Source organism: Prunus avium, chromosome 1, assembly GCF_965620075.1.
Source record: "Prunus avium chromosome 1, drPruAviu1.hap1.1, whole genome shotgun sequence".
Taxonomy (NCBI): domain Eukaryota; kingdom Viridiplantae; phylum Streptophyta; class Magnoliopsida; order Rosales; family Rosaceae; genus Prunus; species Prunus avium.
The window spans coordinates 37,785,817-37,809,944 of NC_142284.1; the positions used below are offsets into that span (position 1 = coordinate 37,785,817).

The 24,128-nt window shown below is 34.5% G+C and overlaps 1 protein-coding gene and 1 pseudogene across 1 annotated transcript; both read right to left on the bottom strand.

Annotated features, from left to right (window-relative positions):
- Window positions 1-808: 808 nt before the first annotated feature.
- Window positions 809-9,149, bottom strand: LOC110753096 (Zincin-like metalloproteases family protein). The gene is made up of 20 exons (XM_021953904.2): window positions 8,874-9,149; window positions 8,623-8,744; window positions 8,225-8,388; window positions 7,951-8,041; window positions 7,550-7,729; window positions 7,157-7,237; window positions 6,912-6,992; window positions 6,355-6,447; window positions 5,606-5,686; window positions 5,339-5,501; window positions 5,125-5,245; window positions 4,960-5,032; window positions 4,484-4,591; window positions 3,423-3,520; window positions 3,291-3,336; window positions 2,936-3,032; window positions 2,038-2,111; window positions 1,859-1,963; window positions 1,593-1,673; window positions 809-1,319 (listed from the first exon to the last, which is right to left on the bottom strand). The coding sequence occupies exons 1-20, from the start codon at window positions 9,025-9,027 to the stop codon at window positions 1,209-1,211; spliced, it is 2,124 nt and encodes a 707-aa protein (XP_021809596.2). The 5' UTR covers window positions 9,028-9,149; the 3' UTR covers window positions 809-1,208.
- Window positions 9,150-11,361: 2,212 nt separating this feature from the next.
- Window positions 11,362-18,620, bottom strand: LOC110753127 (uncharacterized; annotated as a pseudogene).
- Between the last annotated feature and the right edge of the window lie 5,508 nt (window positions 18,621-24,128).

The following is a 24,128-nucleotide window of genomic DNA, read 5'->3' on the forward strand; positions in this document are numbered from 1 at the left end:
ATGATGTGGTAAGGGTATTTTAGTAATTTTGTGCACTTAGGTTTTTTTAATTACTTTTTAAAAATTAAAATACAAACATAAAATAGAAAATAAAATAGATTTTAGAGGAAAAAAAAAAAAAGCCCCCTACCCATCGCTTCTCCCCCAATCGCACCAAATCCATCCCTTCCTTCTCCATCCTTGTAACCTCCCCCACCCACCAGAAACCCATCGATCCCCCCACCCACAACCCACCCCTCTCCCTGTGTAGGGCCTACCCAAAATATTCAAAGCCCTTCAACTTTACACAAGAGTCTGATTAATAAGTTTAAAACAAAGCAAGCGACTATGCTTTCATTACTCTTTTGCCCAGAAGAACACCACCCATTGCTATGGCAGCTGTTCAAACTGCTAAAATTCAGAGAGAGAGAGAGAGAGAGTTCAATTTTTTAAAGTTAAATTTTATGTATGTATTTTAATTTTTAAAAGTTATTAATTTTTTTTATCCATGGGCTCCACTTTGCCACATTATCCACTCAAATTTGTGAATAAAAAACTTAGGTGCACAAAATTACTAAAACATCCCTGCCACATCATCAAACTTAACTGACTTTTGAATGGAATTGACGGTAAAGGGCACTGTGGAACATCAAACCTTGGTCAATGGGGCAAAGTGGGTCACTTTAACTTTAGGGGGGTAAAGTGAGAATTAACCAATGTTTCAAGGTGCATTGTAGCAATTAAGCCATAAAACTATATGGTCCATCTTTAATGTTTTTTATAATGCAAAGTAAAATCACCGAAGCTTATGTAAAAAAAAATGTAACGCGAACACCTTAAACATGCAAATAATTTATTAAGTATGAATAGGAAGGGGTCGTCTCTTAAACAATAAGATTAAAAGAAAAGACAGAGAGAGGGAGAGAGAGAGAGAGAAGAATAATTACAACGAAACTTGCTAGCTTCTCCAGAGCTACCAAAATTGCAATGTTCTTAAGGAACCTACACTGCAAGTCTAGCCCTAATCTCAATATATATAAAAACTCAATGCTGCTATAAAAGTTGCGAATACTACCAATAATTACAAGAGGTGTTACCATTTTGAGCATGAAACCTTGTCTGCTGATTAAGCATGAAATTGATGACATTACCGGCAACCAAAATCGCAAGACGCTGAGGAGTGCTATTATCGGAGAATGGGGTTGTAACTATAGCAAGTTCTGTCTGCATCACAATCTGTATTGGGATTTGCTGTCAATAAAAGCTTGAGTTGATGGTTCTCTCCCAAGAAAGCTAGTTAAAACTTCAATTGGTTCCTTTGCTCCTCCTGGGGCCAAAACCTAAAAAGAGAATAATTTAATATAAATAAATAGAGAAATGAGCAAAATGTGACGTGAGTAGGACTGTTGCAAAATATTTCCGACAGAGACAAAAGAGGATCCCATTGTCCCATATGAATTATGAAGAGCATGAAAGGGAAGTAAAACCTAAATCGACACACCTTAAGACTAAACGTCGAAATGCACGGATACTATTCGTAAGAGAGGATATGAAATCAAAAAAGTTTTGGAAACATTATGGCCACACTTCTTTCTATTCAGCAAATTCTTTACCTTGTTCCTGAACTGCATGCCAACATATTGGTTCAAATAACTGTCATGAAACTTTGTGGCAAATATATCAGCCGCAAAAACCTACATGTAACATTCAAGGCATCAGCACTAAATGTCACAGAATCACAGATTATTAGAATGATATCCGGCAAACATAATCATTGAGCAACTATTGCATGTAACAACGATTGTCATTGCAAACTTGGGAAACTAAGTAACAAGGATGTGTTGTTTGACTTTTTTCCGATAAGGGATGGGTGACAAACCTCACTCCAAATACGACTGTAACAAGCAGCTTCATGACCAATGGCGCTACATGGAAAACGTGAAGCAGGATTGACATCCTCTAACATTGGCAAACCTAACAAGATCTGAGGAAACAGAGTTAATAATACCCCAAAATGCAACTTCATAAGGGAATGAATTACTGGAAATAACCACATACCCTTGGATGAAGATGCTTGAATAACTCAACAATGTCAACATTTTCAGCAGAATGTATAATTTGATCGAAAAGACCTGACGAAATAGATGTTTTTCAGTTCTGTACATGATAAGTCGAAATGTCTGCTTCACCAACATCTACATGATAATTTGACATTCCAACATTGTACATTTCCTAGAAAGAACAGCAGTCTACCTTGGCATCAATTTTAACATACAAATAGTGTCTACAATTATTAGGCAATAGCCTTATCCATTGATCACCAGTCCAGTTTCAAAACAATGGCTATTAATATAACTATGAGAAACTTAGGGCCCATTTGATAACCATTTCAATTTTAGTTTTTGGTTTTCATTTTTTGTTCTAGAGTATAGAGGAAAAAGAGGGAGAATGGAAGTGAGAATGAGAGTTGAGATGGGATTGAGAGTGGAGGATGGGAGGGATGAGTAACAAAAGTGAAAACAAAAATTCAAAACTGAAATCTATTTGAAATTGATTTCACTTTTAAGTTTTTGTTTTCACTTTTGTGACTCCTTCTCATCCTCCCCTCTCATCCTCTCTCTCAATCTCATCTTGACTCACATTCTCACTCTCATTTTCCTCTATACTCTAGCACAAAAATGAAAAATGAAAACTGAAATTGGAATGGTTATCAAACGGGCCCTTAGGAAGCAGAGCTTTTAAAAATTAAAAGTATAACTAAGAATCAGTTGTCTACAGTGATTTCTTTTTAAAACCAACTCCAAGAAATCCAAATCAACACAAATCAAAAAGCAAAAGTTCTAACAACAAATATTTTCCAGGGAAAAAAATGTATGCAAATCCTATGAAACAAAGACAGCCTTAAAGATGATTCTTCAAAGAATCAATGAAGTGTAGAAATAGTGAGAGGACTTACAATAAAGAATTTCTTGCCTCATCTTGAGTGCAGAGAAGGAACATCGCCGTCTTTTAATGGCTTTGCACATTTCATCTTTGATAGGTTTTGTTATATCCTGCATGTAAATTCAATAGTAATTAGCAATTTAACTCATCTTATATCTCTTAAAAACAACTATATTTTTTTAGAGTATTTACATTAGACATGACATCAACAATAACTGCCTATAATGAGGATAAAACCAAAAGTAAACATGTTAATGACAATATGAGAGGTTTCACTTGGGGAGGAGAGAGAAAGAAAAGAGCACACTAATTTTGGGAGCATTTATTACTTAAATTTAAAACAAAAGTAATAATAAAGCATGTGTCACCTGATGGAAGCCAGATATCAACTTCAAAGTGAAGCTTTCGTAACACCTGAAATTGTACACAGTTAAGAAGCATTAATTGAGGCCATGTGTCCTCATAAAAGGGAACACTGTGATCCATAATCCATTAATTACCAGTTCTCTAGCACCAGAGCAGGAACCTCCACAAAATCTTGATCAAAACCCAGCCCAGAAAATCTGGCAAATGATGCACGATTGCATATATGTTGGACCTAAAGGTTCATATTTTACAAAAGAAGCTGTTAGTTATGGGAAACATATCACACTAGAAAACTTTATTAACTACCAAAATTATATAACATACCAAGAAGAATAATATTCCAGACTAAATCTGTTTCTCCGATCAATTAGCTAACAGGAGTTCATCCCAATTATCTAAACATCACCTAGATAGTCGTTATTGGAAACTTAAAGGATATCCATTCATTAAACCAACATAAAAATAAAAGTAAAAATTAGGGAAGGTTCAAGTATGGCATCATTGAGACCACATTCAATTAACTTATTCAAAAAATCTTGGAGGCCCTTAACTTATTCATCTTCTGATTTGGCTAATGGGTCTTCTCAAATACGCAGGTTGCATGTTAGTGGCTGTTATTATTTCATGCATCTTTCACAGGGCAAGTGGAGGCATATGCAGTTTTTTATATTCTTGCTGCTAGCCAATTAAAGGACACCGCTCAAGCTTAAAGTTAGGACTGATCCAATGTGGACTTTACCACCAGGCATTCCCCATAAGGGCAAAGCCATCGCTCTCAAAGTTCCCATTTCACTACAATCTTACTAATGGAGAACGTTGTGGAAGGTACTGCCAAAGGCCTTAATCTCTAGATCTTAACAAGACAGAAACTAGATATTGAGGAACTCCTCTCTCAGTAATGCAGTTGTCACCATTCAGGCGTAGCCATCTTTCCTATGACATCCAACCTAAAAGTATGCAGTTACTGCCCTATTTAAAGTCTTTTAAAGGCTGGCAAAGAATAATTTTCCGTTTTCAGTTAGTAAAGATGGAACTAATAAAGGATGAAGGTGAAGTAACTAAGGTGCAGCATTTTGAATTGCAATGATTTATTTATATTACCATGTGTATTATTCCATAAACAAAATAACATACAGAAAAGGATATTGCAAGTTTTGATAATTACTGAAAATGTGAATGATGAAATACAACATACCACATGGCCAAACTCATGGAAAAGATCCACAACTTCAGAGAATCTCAGTAATGCAGGATGACCACTAACATCCTTTTGTAGTTGAGCTATCATTAACACCACGGGGATCTAATTACAAAAACGAAATGGTAAGTCAATAACACAAGATCAATGGCTTATGCAAATAACAATCTATCCACACATGATTCTCTATGTCAATATGATAATTAAATATCTGAACTTAAAATAACCAGAGCTACTTTCATTTGAGAGCAAAAGGAATAAATGCAAAGGATCACATGCAAATGAGATCAAAATTGGAACTTTACACTCAAAGACGTTTCTATTATTACCTCGAAGAGAGTAGGTCACTCAACTCAACATCACCGAAAGCAATTATATGTATCTTATACTACAGTTATTAAACATTAATTTCCATCTGATAGCAAACCTTATATTACACAAATAATATTTAAGTCACAAATTGAAAACACAACCTGACGCGATCCATTGGATGATAATGCACCATTTTGAAGAGCCACCACACAGGTATGATTATATTTTCCTTCCCTGTTAACAGAAAACATAAACCCATTTGTTCGTGACTCAAAGAAAATAACATAAAGGAAGAGCTAAATCTTTAAAAGAAGTCATCCTTCAACCTTATGTACATATCAAGGTAGAAATGACCCAAAAGTTCACCAGAACTTAAGTCAAAAACTGAGTATACGCAAACATCAGAATGCCAAACCTCAGCATCTGTGATTTCCTCAAATCTTAAACCTGAAGAAAATAAAAATAGCAGTTCAACTATCACTATATAATTCATAATGTGATTAAGTGTATGGGAAATATTAAAGTATCATGAATAATTACCAAAAAGGTCTTGCACTATCTTGAAGACTCCGGATAGAACCAAATTTACTGGAAAGTATTGCTTAAGAGCTCCAAAGTCCACATTAAACTGCTGTGCTTCAGCCTTCTTCACATAGTATAGCAGATCCTCAATTCCAAATGGATGGTCTCCTTCCTCTTTTCTCTGGTACCACATCACACAAAAAACAATCAGCCACGAAATAAACCAAATCATTGGGAAAAGAATGAAATAAACCAAAGTATTGGGAATACAAAAGGTATTCTAACCTTCAAATCTTTCAAGATGGAAAGCTCCATGGTAGCCGAGTCAGTCAAGCTATTGGAGATGTCCTCTAAGAACTCAAAAACCTAAATAGTCACCAACACAAGTATGAGCTACAAGAAACAATTGTGTGCAAATGGACATCAATGATAAGATGTTCCCAGTGCGATAAACAAAATTATCCCAAATATGCCTACTAAGCTTCTTGACATGATTTATTTTAACTCGGAAAAAGAGCAGAAAGTATGATACAATTTTAAAGCAGGGTCATAACAGAAAGATTAAGGATCAAAACAACCAATTAGCCTCATGAAGATCGACTTGAATTTCCCTAATTAGTCAATATCCTTCGTCACTGTCAGTAAGTAGGGCCTGAGGCCCCTTGCAAATCTAAAGAGCATGCAGCAACAAGAGAATGGACCTCATACATCTTCTTGGAAGAAAATAAAAGAAAGCACAATACATATTTCTTAGAATATAATTTTCTCTAGGCTTATCAGCTAGGTGGAGAAGAGGCAAATGGCAAAAATAATAATTTATCTTGAGGGCCACCAGAAATAACCTCTTAAACAGTTCATCTCTTATCAATCAGGCCAAAAAAGAAAACAGCATCTCTCATTGTTTCCATTGTTATTACACTAACTCTAATTGATTATTAAGGAGTTAAAATATCCCCAGCTGACCAACCTATCAGGTCATGAAATTCAGAGCAAAAAAGTTGAATATCATAAGAAAAATGCAACGCCATACAAACCTTTGATGGTGTTTTTGCCATTCTAAGATCAACTGCACAGTCAGCATAACTTGAATAGCCAAGCAACCGAGCAAATTTATGGCGCAGTTGGACCTAACCAACAAAATATCAGAGTCAACTGACTTGTATATACTTTACTTCATCATAATTCATAACATAACACTAGTGAGGTATATTAGGAGACAAAGAAAAACAATTATAAATAGAATATTAACCACACAAGACTTTTTTAAGGAGACAATACGAACATTATAGCTTTTAGTTTTTATAATTGACAAAAAAAAAAAAAAACCATGTCACCTATTTAAAAATTACAAATACTTCAAAAGATATGATTTTTTTTTTTTGGGGGGGGGGGGCGCCCTAAAGAGAATTATTTGTTGACCAAGAGAACTGAATTTCTAAAAAGACTTTTAAAAATAGACAATTTGGAGTTAAATTAATGGATAACTGTTAAATTAAGTTTTTCAGTAGATCTACAAGACTACAATGGATTCAAAAATTGATTATCTAATAGGAAGTACAATAATCAGGGGAAGAAAATAAAAACGATTTACCAAATCTTCTAAGATTGAAAGATTGACTTCTCCACACCTCTTTCCATATGCCACTGCTACCATCCTCCTTGTTGTTCCAACCTTCAAAAATGCTCCAAATGAATTTTTCAACGAAATTAGTAGTGATTCTGAAGTTATCAAATAACACAACAAACTAAATGTCAATCTTGACAAAAATGTTACAGTTTGCGGTGAAAATTTCAGTAATAATGCATTGCCTTCAATATGAACTCAGCAGATCATACCTCACAAAGTTCCAGTAGTGCTCCCACATGATGACTTTTCAGGGTCACCTTGAATTTACCATCTGTAACTTTGTCTAAGCTCTGCACATGAATAAATTTATTTTATAAATGCAACATTTTTGTATAATGTTCAGTGATTTATTTAGAGACAATGTACCGCAATTATAACGGGCTTATTCACATTTTACTTACAATGATTTGCCCGTGTGTATTTGAATAAATTTATAAACGTAGTTACACAAAGTATAGATAAGTTACACAGTTACCAGAAACTATATAAATCCAAAAGAAATATGTTGAAAGTTTAACCATAACTGCAGCCCAAGTAAACTAGCATAAAGTAGCATTCCAGGAAGGTTAGTTTGAAAAATAACTGAGTGAAGAATACTACACCTTGAGAAACTCTGGCGGTAACCCAGCCAACTCGGTCTCGGTGAAGAGAAGGAAAGTACCATCCTCATTTAGATTTTGGATATATTGCAAGCTTAGCTCATCGATTTGGATTCTCACACGCTGCATTTCCTCTCTCTTAGTTAAGGTAAGATTCAAACCATTGCGTTCAAAGTCTCTCATCTGTCACTGATCAGGAAAGAATCAACATCCAGCATTTACCAAAAAGAGAACCTAGAGTGACATTATCAAGACAACAGCAATATATACCCACCCATCCACCCCCTACCCCTTCTCAAAGAAAATAGTAATTAAAATAAAATCTACAAATTTTCAAGTAAATATAAGAGACTGAGAAAGAGAAAGACCCATAGGAATACTGCAAAAGCATTCTTACTCCTTACCAAGGCCTGAGTATAGTTCTTTGCTTCAGCATTCACCCATTCCCCTCTAGCAGCAAAGGCTTTGACGACACGGTATACATCTTCGCGCTTGCTGTTCAGTTTTAGTAAATAAAGATGTGTTATTTATTTCCATAATTCTTTAAAGATCTTCAAAATAGAGTTCTAGTTCAGTTCAATCTCATTGCAGATGATATGCTTGTTAAAGCCAACAATACTCTATACAAAGTTCAAGTTACTTGAGAATTAGAGATCATCACCCAAAAATTAATCGTACCTGCAAGTCAGAAGATGGGTATCTATTCTCCGCTCTGCTTCAGCGCTTGCTTTGTGGACATCATCGGAAGTGGTTACCATCTTTGGAAACACACAAGACTGGACAAGTGGAAATTGTTGCGCTTCTAATTCTGCTAGAGGTGAAATAACATTCATATATGTAACCTGTAAAATTTAACCGTTATTAAAATTAGCTCAAATGATAATTAAAAAAAATTAAATGACAGTTTTCCAACAAAAATATACATTCTTAATATGCTAATTCACTAAAAGCATTATTTTTACGAACTGTACTATTCTCTAAATTGAATTTGAGAAATTAAAAACTTAAAGAACATTACAAGCCAAATTAGTCTTAAAAATTCAAATGCAAAAGCTACTGTGTGAGTTGCTTACAACCTTGTCGAGTGGAATTGAAGCAACCGCATCGTGCACCTCTTTCGACTTGGTAATGATTCGGTCCGCCAATTTTAAAATCTCGGATGCCGATAGATTAACTCGAACCTTAGAGCCCTGAAGATCTGCAACTTACATAAACACAGAAAAAGTGAAGAAAAAAATGGAAAGCAGAATTAACAACTACAGTGAGCGAATAAGACTGTTTGTTTGTCCGGAAAGTGAAAAGAAAATCAAATAAGCAATGAACAAACCTCTGTTCTTCCTGTTCTTCCTGTGGGAGTTGAAGGCGTTGATTCCGAGGTTAACAGCGAGAACGAGCAGAGCAGCGGCTCCGCTGACGACTAGCAGGCTACGTTCCCGCTTCTGTTTGGACATTTTTTCGCTGTTTCCTTGACTTTCCGTCATATTCTTTGCTCAAGTTTGTTTCTTTTCTCTCTCACCAACCGGCAATTGCGAGGGAGGGAAATTTGGGAATTTATCATAGGCGGAAAAGAGAGGCAATTGACCACTTTTTTTTATGAGCAGGAGGCGTACGATAAATTGCATTTATTGAATTCAAAATTTTAAAATTTGTGGGAGGCCTATCCTTATCAATGGTGCAATCAAGGTCCATCGTTATCTCGGCCCTTGATTGCTTCAATTTGGGGATTATTAAATTGAAGTGGGCTTGGGCCTAAGGTATGTGTGGACCCGCACATAATTTTTCAAAACCCAATTTTGGTCCAAATTTAAAATTTTCAATCAACATTCTTAATTATATTTAACAATAAATTACTTTTTCTATAAGGTTAAATACTTTTTTGGTCACTGGGTTTTACACGAAAATTCAATTTGGTTAGTGAAATTTTTTTTTAGGCAAATTGGTCACTGTGTTTCCCAAAGTTTACAATTTATAGGCATTTTGTTATCTTCCGTTAATTGAAGTTTTTTTTTTATAATTTTTTTAATTTTTATGAAACATCTTCAGTCTTGTTCCTCTAACTCAACAAGTATAGTATATTGTGCTATTAGGGTTTAACAAATTGGGGGAAATAATCGAATCGAAATTATAAGGAAATAAAAAATCCAAACCAAATTAAAATGAAATCAACAACCTACGAATATATTTTGGTGCTCTATCCCCTTGATTACTTCTTCTTGCCATCCGAAGTCACAATGTTGTTCTCACTCAATCGATTCAGGCTTCAATATAGCATCCAATCTGTGACCTTATACCTCACAATTTCAATTTCGACATAAAATTTCCCCCAATTTGTTAAACCCTAATCGCACAATATGCCCTAACTCATTGAGTTAGAATAAGAAGACTAAAAGTGCTTCCTGGAAAAATATAAAAAAACTGCACTTAATGGAATTAACGAAAGATAAAAGAATGTCTATAAATTGTAAACTTTAGGAAACACAATGACCAATTTGGCTAAAAAAATTTATAAGTGACCAAATTGATTTTTCATGTAAAACCCAATAACCAAAAGGGTATTTTTATATATCATTTTGTATACACGAATACTTATGGGGTTTGTAGCTTAGGGTTCGGTTGTTGTCTTAATGACTTCATATAGATAATATAAAGTTCAACCGATGTTTATTTCGTACAAGTTAGGTTGAGATATTTATAACCAAGGGGTAAAAAAGCATGGACACTTTGACCTCTTAATGTAATCTCCAATGATTATTAATTATAAATATGATTTCGTTTTCTGTTGTTGTTGAGGATGGGTCGGTGTAGATTTTTTTATTAGGTGAAACCACAAATATAAGAGTTGGTAGAGGTAAGTGGGTAAATATGTAGTAAAGTTATCAACAATTGTGATGGCCATGAATTGAAAGCTTAGTGAATGCTGGTAGACTTGTCGGTAAGGGAGTGGAAGAATCACATGTTATAAGTTCTTTACACATATATGTTATGTTTATACAAATATGATGTGTGTCAACCATCTAATACATGATAAAGAGACAATTTATAATGAGTTGAGTTATTCTATTGATGTCAAATTTTCATTCAACACAAGTTTTTAGCTTAAATTTTAGATATTAACACTGAAATTTTTTATATCGTAAAATGAGTAGCTATGTCAAAAGATTTAAAATTAGAAAAAAGAATTTTATCAAAATCAAAGGTAATCGAAGCAATTTACAAACGATACCCTAAATAGATCGATCAACCAATCTATGGCGCAAAAATTGGTGAGATTGAACAAAAATAATACTAATAATAGAACTATTTCATTTATGTTATAAATATATGGGAATGTGGATGACCACTATAACACCCATTATCTCCACCTTTTTATGTTTTGTCACTTATATGCTCTTATTGTTGTAATTAGTAGTTATAATTTGTGGGTTAAATACCTATAGTTATAAGCTTATAAATAGGTGCTTATCAAAGATGAATGGGACAAGTTTAGAGACTAATTTCTATTGTCTTCCTCTACTCCTCATTTCTCTCTACAAATTCCCTTAGTTATATAACATGTCATCAGCACGAGCCTCTAACCACTTGATAATCTTAGAGAAATAGAATAATTTCCTCTTATATATCACAAGTATGGAACTCTTGTTATATAGGTTTTGACAAATGGAAAGAAGTGCATCAACAAAAGAAAGTTGAACAACAAGATCCAAACAGATAATAATTATTTTATTTTTATTTTCATTTAAATATCTAGTGCATGTGAACAAAAATTTCTAAACTAATTATATACAACAGATGGACTAAGGGAAGTCCAATCAATCCTAGTAAACAGGATCGTTCAAAGAAACTGTCTCATCTTCTGGAACACATCTCCCCAAGTAAGATTTAAGTCGTTGGCCATTAACCTTAAAAATATTTCCATTCTTGAGATCCTCAATTTCAACAGTCCCATATGAGAAAACTCTTTTAACAATGAAAGACCCTGTCCATTTAGTTCTTAATTTTCTAGGAAACAAATGAAGTCTAGAATTATACAAAAGAACAAGTTGAGAAGGCTCAAAAAATTTCCTCAAAAAATTTTTATCATGAAAAACTTTAGTACGTTCTTTGTTAATTCGTGAGTTCTCATATGCATCATTTCTGATTTCCTCAAGTTCATTCAATTGGAGTTTTCTCAAGGTACCTGCATCTCCAAGACTAAAGTTAAACAATTTGATAGCCCAATATGCTTTATGTTCTAATTAAACAGGTAAATGACAAGGTTTACCATAAACTAGCCTATATGGAGACATACCAAAAGGTGATTTGTATGCAGTACGGTATGCCCACAAAGCATCAGTTAGTCTCAATGACCAATCCTTCCGAGTTGGATTCACCGTCTTTTCCAAAATTTGCTTGATTTCCTTGTTTGCAAGTTCAGCTTGGCCATTTGTCTGTGGATGGTATGGAGTGGAAATCTTATGGGTTATCCCATATTTTTTCATCAAAGCTTCAAATGGTCGATTGCAAAAATGTGATCCTCCATCACTAATGATCACTCTAGGAGTACCAAACCTGGACAATACATTTTCTTTCAAAAATTTCAAAACAATCTTATGATCATTCTTCCGACATGGTATGGCCTCAATCCATTTTGAAACATAATCCACAGTAACAAGGATATATAAGTAACCAAAAGATGGAGGAAAAAGACCCATAAAATTAATGCCCCAACAGTAAAAAATTTCAATAATTAAAATTGGGTTAAGAGGCATCATATTACGTCGAGTAATTTGTCCCAACTTTTGACAACTTGGACAAGTCTTGCAAAATTCATACACATCTTTGAAAAGTCTAGGCCAATAAAAACCACATTGAAAAATTTTGGCCGAAGTCTTTTTGGAAGAAAAGTGACCTCCACAAGCCTCAGAATGACAAAAAGATATGACACTAAATATTTCATCATCAGGAACACATCTACGGATTACCTGGTCAGGACAATATTTGAAGAGATACGGTTCATCCCAAAAGAATTTTCTCACCTCAACCATGAATTTCTTTTTCTCTTGTGAGGTCCAATGAGGTGGGATAAGACCTGTAGCAAGAAAATTCACAATGTTAGCAAACCATGGTAATTTAGAAACACCAAACAATTGTTCATCAGGAAATGAGTCTTTTATAGGCAAATATTCAGAAGGCTCCTCAAAAGATATCCTAGAAAGATGGTCTGCAACAACATTCTCCACTCCCTTCTTTTCTTTGATTGTAAGATTGAATTCTTGGAGAAGCAAAATCCATCTAATCAATCGTGATTTGGCTTCCTTCTTTGTCAATAAATACTTCAAGGCGGAATGATCTGTAAAAACAACAATTTGTGAGCCCAAAATATATGATCTAAACTTTTCCAATACAAAAACCACAGCAAGCAATTCTTTTTCAGTTGTAGTGTAATTTTTCTGTGCACTATTAAAGTTTTGCTTGTGTAGCAGATAACAACAGGCTTCTTGTCTTTTCTTTGGCCTAGCACTGCCCCAATAGCACCATCACTAGCATCACACATTATTTCAAAGGGCATGGACCAATCTGGGGGCTGCATTATAGGAGTTGATGTTAGCATTTTAATTAATTTCTCAAATGCTTCTTGACATGCAAAATTCCAATCAAATTTAGCATCTTTCTCCAAGAGATTATTCAATGGCCTTGCAATTGCACTAAAATTTTGTATGAATCTCTGGTAGAAACCTGCATGTCCCAAAAAAAGATCTAACATCTTTAACAGTTTTAGGAATAGGCAAATTAGAAATTAAATCAATTTTGGACTTATCCACTTCAATTCCTTTGTGAGAAACAATGTGTCCAAGTACTATGCCAGATGTGACCATGAATTGGCATTTCTCCCAGTTAAGCACCAATTTTTTCTCTTTACACATGATAAGAACATTCTCCAAGTTAGATAAACAATCAGAAAATGAATCATCAAACACAGTAATATCATCCATGAAAACTTCTAAATATTTTTCTACCATGTCACTAAATATGCTTATCATGCAACGTTGGAATGTAGCTGATGCATTGCAAAGACCAAAAGACATTTTTCTAAAAGCAAAAGTTCCAAATGGGCAAGTAAAAGTTGTTTTTTCTTGATCTTCTAATTAAATCTCAATTTGATAATATCCTGAATAACCATCTAAAAAACAATAATACATATGCCCTGCAACTCTTTCCAAAATTTGGTCAAGAAATGGTAAAGGAAAATGATCCTTTCTTGTGACTGAGTTCAATTTACGATAATCAATACACATTCTCCATCCAGTAGTGACCCTAGTTGGTACCATTTCTCCATTATCATTTTCAACTACTATGACTCCAGATTTTTTAGGAACAACCTGTGTAGGACTTACCCATTTGCTATCAGAAATTGGATATATGATACCTGCATCCCAAAGTTTAAGTAATTCTTTTTGGACAACTTCTTTCATTGTTGGGTTAAGTCTACGTTGATCCTGTCTAACTGGTTTAGCATCTTCTTCAAGAAAAATTTGGTGTGTGCAAACCAAAGGACTAATACCTTTAATATAAGATAAAGTCCATCCAATAGCAGTCTTATGATCTTTCAAAACTTTAAGTAACATACCTTCATGCAAAAGCTCCAGTTTAGAAGATATTACCACAGGATAGGTCTCATCTTCTCCCAGAAAAGCATATTTAAGTCCAACAGGGAGAGGCTTCAATTCACACTTCGGGGCTTCTTCTTTTGATGATTTTGTCTCATCACTCACAGTTGGCAACTCCTCATATTTTGGTATCCAACCATTATGTTCTTGTACCTGCGCAGAATCCAACAAAAAACAAAGATATTGTACTTCAAAATCTTGTGAAAATTACAATCCCCATTTACTAAACAAATTTGCAATGGATCAAAATAAAAAGAAGAATTAAAGCAATTTTGAACAATTGTCTCGATCATGTAAACTTCTTTGTCTTCTTTATTGTTTGTGGGCTGCTTGCATATGTTGAATATGTTGAGCTCCAGTGTCATGTTCCCAAATGATAGTTGCATAAGTCCATTCCTGCAATTTATATGAGCATTAGAAGTAGCAAGAAATGGTCTTCCAAGAATAACAAGAATTTGAGAACTAGAATGCACAACTGGTTCAGTATCCAAAACTATAAAATCAACTGGAAAATAAAATTTGTCTACCTGAACCAGCACATCTTCCACCATACCTCTTGGGATGTTGACTGAACGGTCAGCCAATTACAATGTTACTGAGGTGGGTTTTAATTCACCAAGACCCAATTGCTTATAAACCGAGTAAGGCAACAGATTAATGTTGTTAATATTATGTTAACTCGCAATTGTACGGGGCAATTAGTAGTATAGCAAGACAAGTACGAGGTCGTACCCACGAAGACTGAGAAGTTAAAACTAGTTATGTACTTAGATTACCAAATTCAAGAAAGTAGGAGGTTATGTCTAAAACAGAATTTAGAACAAGAGTGGTTGTGATTGTTGAACAAAAGAAGCAAAATGAAATTGCAAACAAAAACAAGTAAACAAATGTAACAAAAAGTGGTTTTAAGAGTTGGAAAACAGATTTTGAGACTAGGGCATTCGAATCACCATAACAATTCAATTCTGGGTTATAAAGATTCAAGTAACAAGTCTAATTCAGATTCAAAGATTGATTCTAGCTAAAGTATGATTAGGCCATGGTGTTTGGTCCTAACCTTGTGTTCCTAATTCCCTAATTTGATCATTTGTTGTCTAACCTAAAATTAAGCATTAGGAACCCATTAAGCATAGAAGAACATTTTAAACAACCAAGTATGTATCTAATCCCTGTTGTCGAATGTCCATACATACTCTTCCTATTCATAGTTCAATTCGAATTAAAGCATGGTGTATACTCTTAATTCAAACCAAGATAGTTAACAAACAAGTTCTAATGGTGATCAATCATTCAAACAAGCATGTTAACTTATAAGCATAATGAATAAGAACATGAATCATGAATCAAACTTGAAACTCCAAACTTATAAACCCAGAATATTCATGTTAGGTTACATCGAAGCCCTAGTTATGGATTTAGCTACTCATAATGGAAAAGAGACTTGAACAGAAATGAGAAAACATAATGAATGCAATAAGAGTAGAAAAACCCTTTTTCTGAAGTTCTTGTGGTGTCCAAGGCTTCTCCAAGTGCTTCTCCACTTCTAATGCTTCTCCAAGAGCTTCCCCACTTCTAGAAAGATGTATGAAGGATATGGAGGTGATTTGGGATGAGTTTGAGTGAGTGGTGATGGCTAAGGAAGATGAAATTCGTAGGGAAATGGAAGAGAAGTTTGCTGGAGTTGTTTTGGTGATTGTTGGAGTGTTTGGGATTGTGAGAGTGTTTGAGGATGGTTGGAGTGAATTGTGGGGTTGTGAATCCCAAGATTTGTTGTGTCTTGAATGTGGAATGGATGTGGTATTTATAGGGAGAGGGGAGTGATAAATCTGAATTCAATATGGCTAATGCATTCAACACTTGCATTATACAATCTAAATTGGTTGATGCACTTCACTAATGCATACAACACTTGCAATATAAAATCTGAATTGGTTGATGCACTTCACCAATAAATCCCACCAGCAGCCCTAGCTCATCTTCATGTCACCATGACCAAGCTTCCAACAAGCTCAATAGCTCATGCCTAGCTCACCATGACCAAGCTTCCAACCAGAAACAATAGCTCATCCTGAGGTCAGCATGACCAGCAACTTCAAGGGCTTACGAATTGGGCTTCCCTTAAGCAAATTAAGACTTTAAGCACTCAAACTTGAATTTCAGAATGTCTTCTTTCCAGCCATATATCATTTGGGCCAATCCAAGGTCGGAGGAGGAAGTTAAGGCCAAAACAAATTGCTAACTCATTTTGCGCGCTGATAAAATCCATCCTGAGCATGGCTCTGTGTTTGCTAGGTAACAGACTCCATATTTATCCAATGGGGCTGAATTTTGGATATGTTATAGTACACACCCATTGGAACAACTTTCATGAAGAATGCTGCCTCATCCGAGCTGTGTAGATTGCTGAAACAAAGCTTGCAATATGACCCACGAAACTGGACTGGCAAGAGGCTGTAGGAAAAATGAGTTTGTCTTTAAGCTCTTCTTCAATTCATCCAAATTAGGCCTTAACATGCTTGAATTGCATGAATTATGCTCTCTTGCTCTATTGGCCTACAAAACACACAAAGGGAGGGAAATAACTTAGAATTATAGGAACTAAGCAAAAGAAGTAAGTAAATTGGGCATGTATATGTATGAAATTATGAGCTTAACAATTAACACTAGCATCCAAATCCAATAAAGCTTGTTCAATGCTAAAATTCCCAATAATACAAGATTTTGTGGGACAACCTGGATCTTTGTACTTGGGTGAGTATTAGTTTGAAGAATTGCACTTACATTTTCAGTTAAAAATGCGGTCTTATCAACATTGTGCTTTCTTTTGATAGTGCATAAATCCTTTAAAAATTTTGAATATGAAGGAATTTGTTTTATAGCATCCAAAAGAGGTATATTGATTTTCACTTGTTTAAAAACCTCCAAAATTTCAGGATTTTGATTTTTCTTTATAGCCTTAAGTGCTTGTGGCAATGGAGCAGGAAAAGGGCACTTAACAATTTCAGAATCACTATTTTCTTTTTCATTATTTTTGGATTTTTCTAAATACTTTTTATTTTCAACTCTTTCTGAATCATCTTTCCCAATTATTTTCCCACTACGAAGAGTAGTGACAGCCTTCACATGTTCATACTTATTTTCATTCAAAGAGGAAGAAGAAGGGGTAGTTACCTCTAACTGAGCATGTGGATTAGGTTGGACTTGAGAAGGAAATTTACCCTTTTCTTGAATTGACAGTGAAGAAGTGAGTTTGGAAAGAGTGCTCTTAATCTCACCAATGTCTTGTGCATTCTTTTGATTTGTGGCAGTTTGGCTTTGCATGAATTGCTTCATAACATCTTCCAAATTTAATGACGATGATTGTCCTTCCACCTGTGGAGAATAATAAAAAGAATTAGATTTTTGTTAAGGCACATTATTATTAGTATTATTTCTCCAACTAAAATTTGGGTGGTTTCTCCATCCTGGATTATAAGTTTTAGAAAAAGTGGATGATTTTTTTAAATTGATTCACAAAGTTTGCTTGATCATGCAACATTTCTCTGAAAGCTGGAAGTGTTGGACACTCTTTTGTTACATGTCCCATGACCCCACAAACTTCACAAATCTAAAAAATTTCTTGACTTGCAATTGAATTAACTTTTTGAGGCAGTTTTGATTTTAGAGTTTCAACTTCCCTAGCCATTGTTGCCAATTGAGCTTTGAGACTATCTTCCTCCTTAAGGTGATAAATACCGCCGCTAGAAGGATTAATAGAAGATTTTGCCTTTGGGGAATTAGGCTCAAATGTGTTGGGAGTGCTCCAAATCTGAGATTTCTCTGCAATTTCATCAAGAAAATCAAAAGCATCTTCAGGATCTTTATACATAAAATTTCCATTGCACATCATCTCAATAAATTGTCGATCTTTAGGTATTAAGTCATTATAAAAATGACTTACCACCCTCCATCTTTCAATACCATGGTGAGGACAAACATTAACAAATCTTTGAATCTGTCCCAAGCTTGAGGTAAAGACTCAGTGTCTTTTTGAGAAAATGTTGTCATTTGTCTTTTCAAAGAATTTGTCTTTTGAATTAGGAATAATTTCTTGAAAAATTCAGTTTGCATTTCAAGCCATGTTCCAATTGTTCTTGGCCTTAGAGAATAAAGCCATTTCCACAAACTTCCTCAAACTCACGCACATGTGAATATGGATTTTCAGATTCTATTCCATGAAAAGTTGCTAAAAGTTGTATCATGCCCGGTTTAAAATCAAAAGTTTGACCATTTAACGGAAAAATGATGCAAGATGGCACACTTGTACGAGCAGGATGCAAATAATCATGTAATGTCCTAACAAGTGGATTCTCATCATTATGAACACTATGATTATCTTCATCATTTTGGGGACCTTCCAATGCATTATTATTATTATTCTTAGCCATTTGTGATGAAATTTGGTCAAATTGAGGTTTCTTTGCAAATCTACCAAACCGATCACGATATCTCATAAACAAAATAAAGAAGCAACAGATAAAAACAAACAAACAAAAACAAAACTATTTTTTTTCCTTTTTTTTTAATTATAAAAAAACTAAGACAAAAGCTAAAACAAAAACACTAAAAATGAAAATAGAAAATAAAAAAATAAAAACAGAAATGAAAAATTGAGTTTGATAAGCCTTACCGAATTAGCTTTGGAAACTAAACCGCAAACCTTAAAAATGAATTTCCTTGTGCTACTTTTCGCTTCACCGCTCCCCGGCAACGGCGCCAAAAACTTTTTGCGTCTACCCAAGTGCAAGTAGTCACATGTAGTAATAATATTGGAAGTCCAAGTATCGTATCCTCAAGGAGCAGGTAGGGAAATGTCTGCACACAAAGAAATATTTAAAAGTACCAAAATAAAAGTGACAAGCAAAATGGACAAGTAATTTGATTTGATTGTTGTAGAGATTGAGTTTAAAAATGAAATATCAATAATGGAAATGCTAAGGCATCAAGGTTCAATTCTTTAAGCAAAATATGTTTCATGCTCTTTAATCCAAATTAAACTCGATTAAAATTAGGGGTTCTTAGATCTAGGTCCAAAACAATTAGCTGTCATTGGGTCTAGTCCTCGTGTTTTTGGTTTTAGATGTAGGTCCTTTGACATTTATTTCTTTTTTATTGTGTCGATTTTACCCTTTAAGGTAAATAAGGAAAACACATTGAAAATCTAAATTTAATGCATTATTTCCTTGAAATTGAATTCCAAAATTTGAATTTTTTTTCCTTGATAATATTCCTAATATATAGATAAAATACAATTTAATCAATAAAAAGTAAAGACTCACATATTATACCAATCGATTAGACAAGCACCCACATTAAATTATGTACCTGATATACATGTTAATAATGTTAATACGTACAGGTATATATGTACCTGCCTTACAGGTAAGTGTTTTTTTCTTGAGTTTTCTTAAGCAGTTTTTTCTGGAGGTTCATATTTATATACATACGTACATGTCTTCCATGTAATAGTGTTTTTTTTTTTTTTTTTCCAAAGAAATTTTGTATGGATTTTTATCTCAGTTGAGTTTAAAGATCCATACCAAGATATTATATGAGTTCAATTAGCTGGGTTAGAGGGTATAACTACCTAGACTAGAGGTAATTTATGGATTTAATTACCTGGACCATAGGTAATTTATGGGTTTAATTACCTGCATACTGCATATGAGGTGTATGCATAGGTACCTTACCTATTGTTAAGGTATGAAGTTTTTATGAACTCTTATTACAAATTTTGATGTCGGTATACCTTGGGAAAATTTCAGAATTCAATAAATAAATTTGCAATTAAATTCAAATCAAATATGATAATTAATATCCTACAAATCAATAACTTACCAGTTTTAGGAATTCATAATTTACCTTATTTATGTTTTAGGTGCATAATTGGAACAAAAAATAAAAAATAAAAAAAAGTAAATATCAATAAATTGAAATAGGCATGTAATCTTATGTGGCGCAAAAGTCGAAGGACTTGGATCAACAACAATTTCTGCGTGGATTGCACCCAAAATCTCTCCTCATAATTGGACTTATGCCAAATTTTCTATTAAAATTATCATTGAGAAACTTTAACCGGAAGATAAAGAAATTAAAACCAATTTACTTTTTTAATGTTATCTTTTATTAATGATTGTTCAGGAAATTTAGTTGCTTAATATCTAATCTTTTAATTTAAAAGCATGCTAAGTTAGTTCTTAACAATGAGAAAAATATAATTGAACTCATGAAAAGATAGTAACACTTAACATCAATCAAAATAAAAGGATATGAAAATATTGAACAACCAAAAATAAAAGAATTTAGCAATTCATACCGTATATTGGATGAAAGAACAATTCACAAACATACTCAAAGGACATTCCCTTTAGCCTTAGCCAGAGTTCTAGCAACTCATTACAAAGGAAAACATAACTAAATTTTGAATGAAATGGATAAAGAAATCTGTCGTCAAGATGCCTTGCCAAATAAGTTGATGGGTGATTTATAGTAGTCAATGAGGTGAGTGGGAAGTCAATACATTCGTGGTAGGTAATGAAGGGTCTAAGTGAGAGATTCATTGGATTAAACATGTGATGATGGTGGAGAATTGGTGGAAAAGAAATAACGGTGAGGTAGTGGGCGTTAAATGGCTATGAATGACATGAAATAGGCTTCTTTAGCTTCAACGGTTTTGTCTTCTCTTTTCCTTCTTTATAATCACAATAATCCCACAATCAATTCTTCAATAAAATCCACCAACAATTCTCTTCACACCTGGCTTGAACTTGGACAAATGTATGTTCATCTTTTAACTTTCCAACTTCCTACAAAAGATAAATTTACCTAATAAGTTCACCAAATTAATATAGAAAATTCATGAATCCAGTTGGTGAGAGTAAAATGTAACAAGTGAAATTATGTTTATTAATCCAAAATTATATCATAAAGTCTCCAAAATAATATTAAAAAGATGTAATTTGAGACTCTCATCAATTCACATGTCTACAGTTGGGAATCAAGAAAGTCTTTTGCCATCATCATTTGCCCATTTGGAGACACACCCATGCGAATAAAAAAAAAAAGCCCCTACATAAATTGACGATTCTTTTTCTTTTTTGAGTATATGAAATCAAATTCGTGCTGCCTTGATGCTGGATGATTGTGTAGGAATTCATACTAGTCAAGCTTTGATGAGAATCATGTGCTGGAAGAGACTAAAGCACAAGAGCTAGAGGGCTCCTGTTTCGGTTGTCTCCTACTTGGATAACGAATTTGAGCTATTTGACAAGATATTCATATCCACCAGCATGTGTGAAGACATAGGCTATTTCTTTTATGCCCTCATGTACTGGATGTAGAGGAGGTGGTCTCAAGAGAAATCATGCCAAGAAGAAACAATCCATCTCCAAAACCATGCAACTCAAGCATTTCACTTGATGCAATCATTTCAAGCTAACCAAACCAGATATCACAATATCAAGCATTTCAAGCAATACAGTCATCATAAAAATGCAATGTCAGAACTTGGCAATTATAGCTACTAGAAGCACAGAGAAGAAGCCATGCTATCACTGCATCATGCCAAATCGTCACAATTGCAACAAAAGGATATCCTTAGTTCATCACGCCATGCAATGACCCAAACAAATACTAAGGCCACGCTGCAAGAGTTTTTGCAGCTCATGCCAATTAAATCTTTTTATGATGATTATGATGCACTTTGGGGCTGAGAAGGGAATGCATTGCAATCACCACCAATAGCAATTCCAAACCTCAAATGAGCTTAAAAATCCATTATTACCAAAGCCACTATTCCAGGACCAAAAATCTCCTTGAAATTCCAATTATGTCACTATGAGCTCCAATTTTGCCACCACTTGCAAGAACTCAAGCTGTTGTAACCCAACACATTTGTTGCATTGATCACATGCAAACCTCAAGCTTCAATAGCCAAGCCCAGGCTTTTGGTTCCTAAAACATGCTTACAACGGCTGTAGCAAACAATACCTAAGTCGCCATAAGTGATATGCTCCAGCGCCTCAAGCACTTTCTAAGCCCTGACAATTCTAATGACCAATTTTAAGAGTCAAACCAAAAGGCCATTGGGATGTCTCAATTGCTACAATTCCATAATCAAGCATCATCAAACCTCAAGCCTTATTCAAGAAATCCAAGCACTATGCTTTACCCAAGAAGGAAAACATCTCAGTTCATGGCAAATAGATGGAAAATACTACGAAGGTAGTGCTATGTTACCACCGGAAGAACCTAAACATTGTCAAGATGAAGTTTCTTTTACCAAGCAATGAAATTTTTTGAAGTGATGTCAAGCTATCAAGAAAAAGAGTAAAGTCACTATGCAACGCACCAACCAAAATATGCTTGTAGTAACCAAGATTCAAGCCAAGCAAAACATGGAAGATAATGATGCGCTGTATTAGATGCTCCTGGAAGATAACACGAGCCCTATAGCCATGCTGCCGAAAGAGTGAACCATCATGCCACCAAATTTGAAAGAGGAGCCCCAGATCTGAGTACTGGAAGGCAGCGCAGTGGACACCAAAACTATGATCTAGTCCAAGTGACTTAAGGCCTCCATATTGCAATGCTTATTTGCCAACACCTATACTGCTTTCAAGCTAATGCAGACACTGTCATGCTCAAAGCCTTAAGCATTTTCCTCTATATTTTTCATCTTCTAATCTACCAAAGCCCTCATGCCAGACCAAGCTATATCTTGATTCAACTCAACCATTAGATTATCCACATCCTCATAGCAAGTCCAAGCTAATCATGTCAAGCCAAGTCACGTTCTTCCAGCACTTATTCCATATTAAGCAAGTAAAGAATTTCCAGCACCTATTCCATGTCAAACAAAACATCCTTCCAGCACGTACCCTATTTCAAACATTCTTCCAGTATCTAGCCATCATGTCGCGCATCATCACCTCCACTGAGGTTTTGTCCGCTAACTTCAAGTGTTCCGGGGCTGGTGCTGTAAACTCAAACACAATGGTGAATCAAAGCTCAATCCATCCTTACAAGCTCATTGCATCCTATACTCCAAGATTGGATCTCCACTATCTACTAGCACGTCTGGCCACTGTCAAATGACATCCACCATGCTAAATATCCCAAAAGCTATATTGAACCATGCCACCTTAACCAAAACCAAGCATACAGGGCAATGCTAAGTGTACACGCCAATGCCAAGCATCCAAGCCAATACCAAGCATACAAGCCAAAGCCAAGCGTACAAGCCAATACCAAGCATACAAGCCAAAATCAAGCGTACACACCAATGCCAAGCATCCAAACCAAATACCAAGAATACATGCCAACATCAAGCATACATGCCAATACCAAATATACACGTCAAAACCAAGCATGCAAGCCAATATCAAGCATACAAAACTAATATCAGACACACAAGTCAATGCATCTCTTGCAAACCACAACCATGCCAAATCAAGAATCTCTAGTCACTCAAGCACATCAATCATACAAGCTAATTTATTTTGGGTTAAAATTCAACCAAGCCTTATCTCCTATGTCATGCCGCAAAAATAAGTCAACTTTTGGTAACCCCAGTAAGTAAACTCCGATATTACAATGTCTAGGAAAGTTCTTCAAGGCGACACCCTCGGTGTCTAAGAATATTGGATTTTAAGCGTGTGAGAATCCATATTCTTAAATTTTTTTTAAAGAAGATTAAACATTTATAAAAAAAACTATTCTAATAATTATTTGTATTTAGTAAATATATATATATATGTTCATTTGAATAACTATAAATTATATATTTATTATTTGTTTTTCTCTAAATGGGTACCCTTAGATATTTCTTGGGTATTTAATTATATATATTTAGAATAATATTCAATTGTTAGAATTTTGTTATTTACCTTCTATGT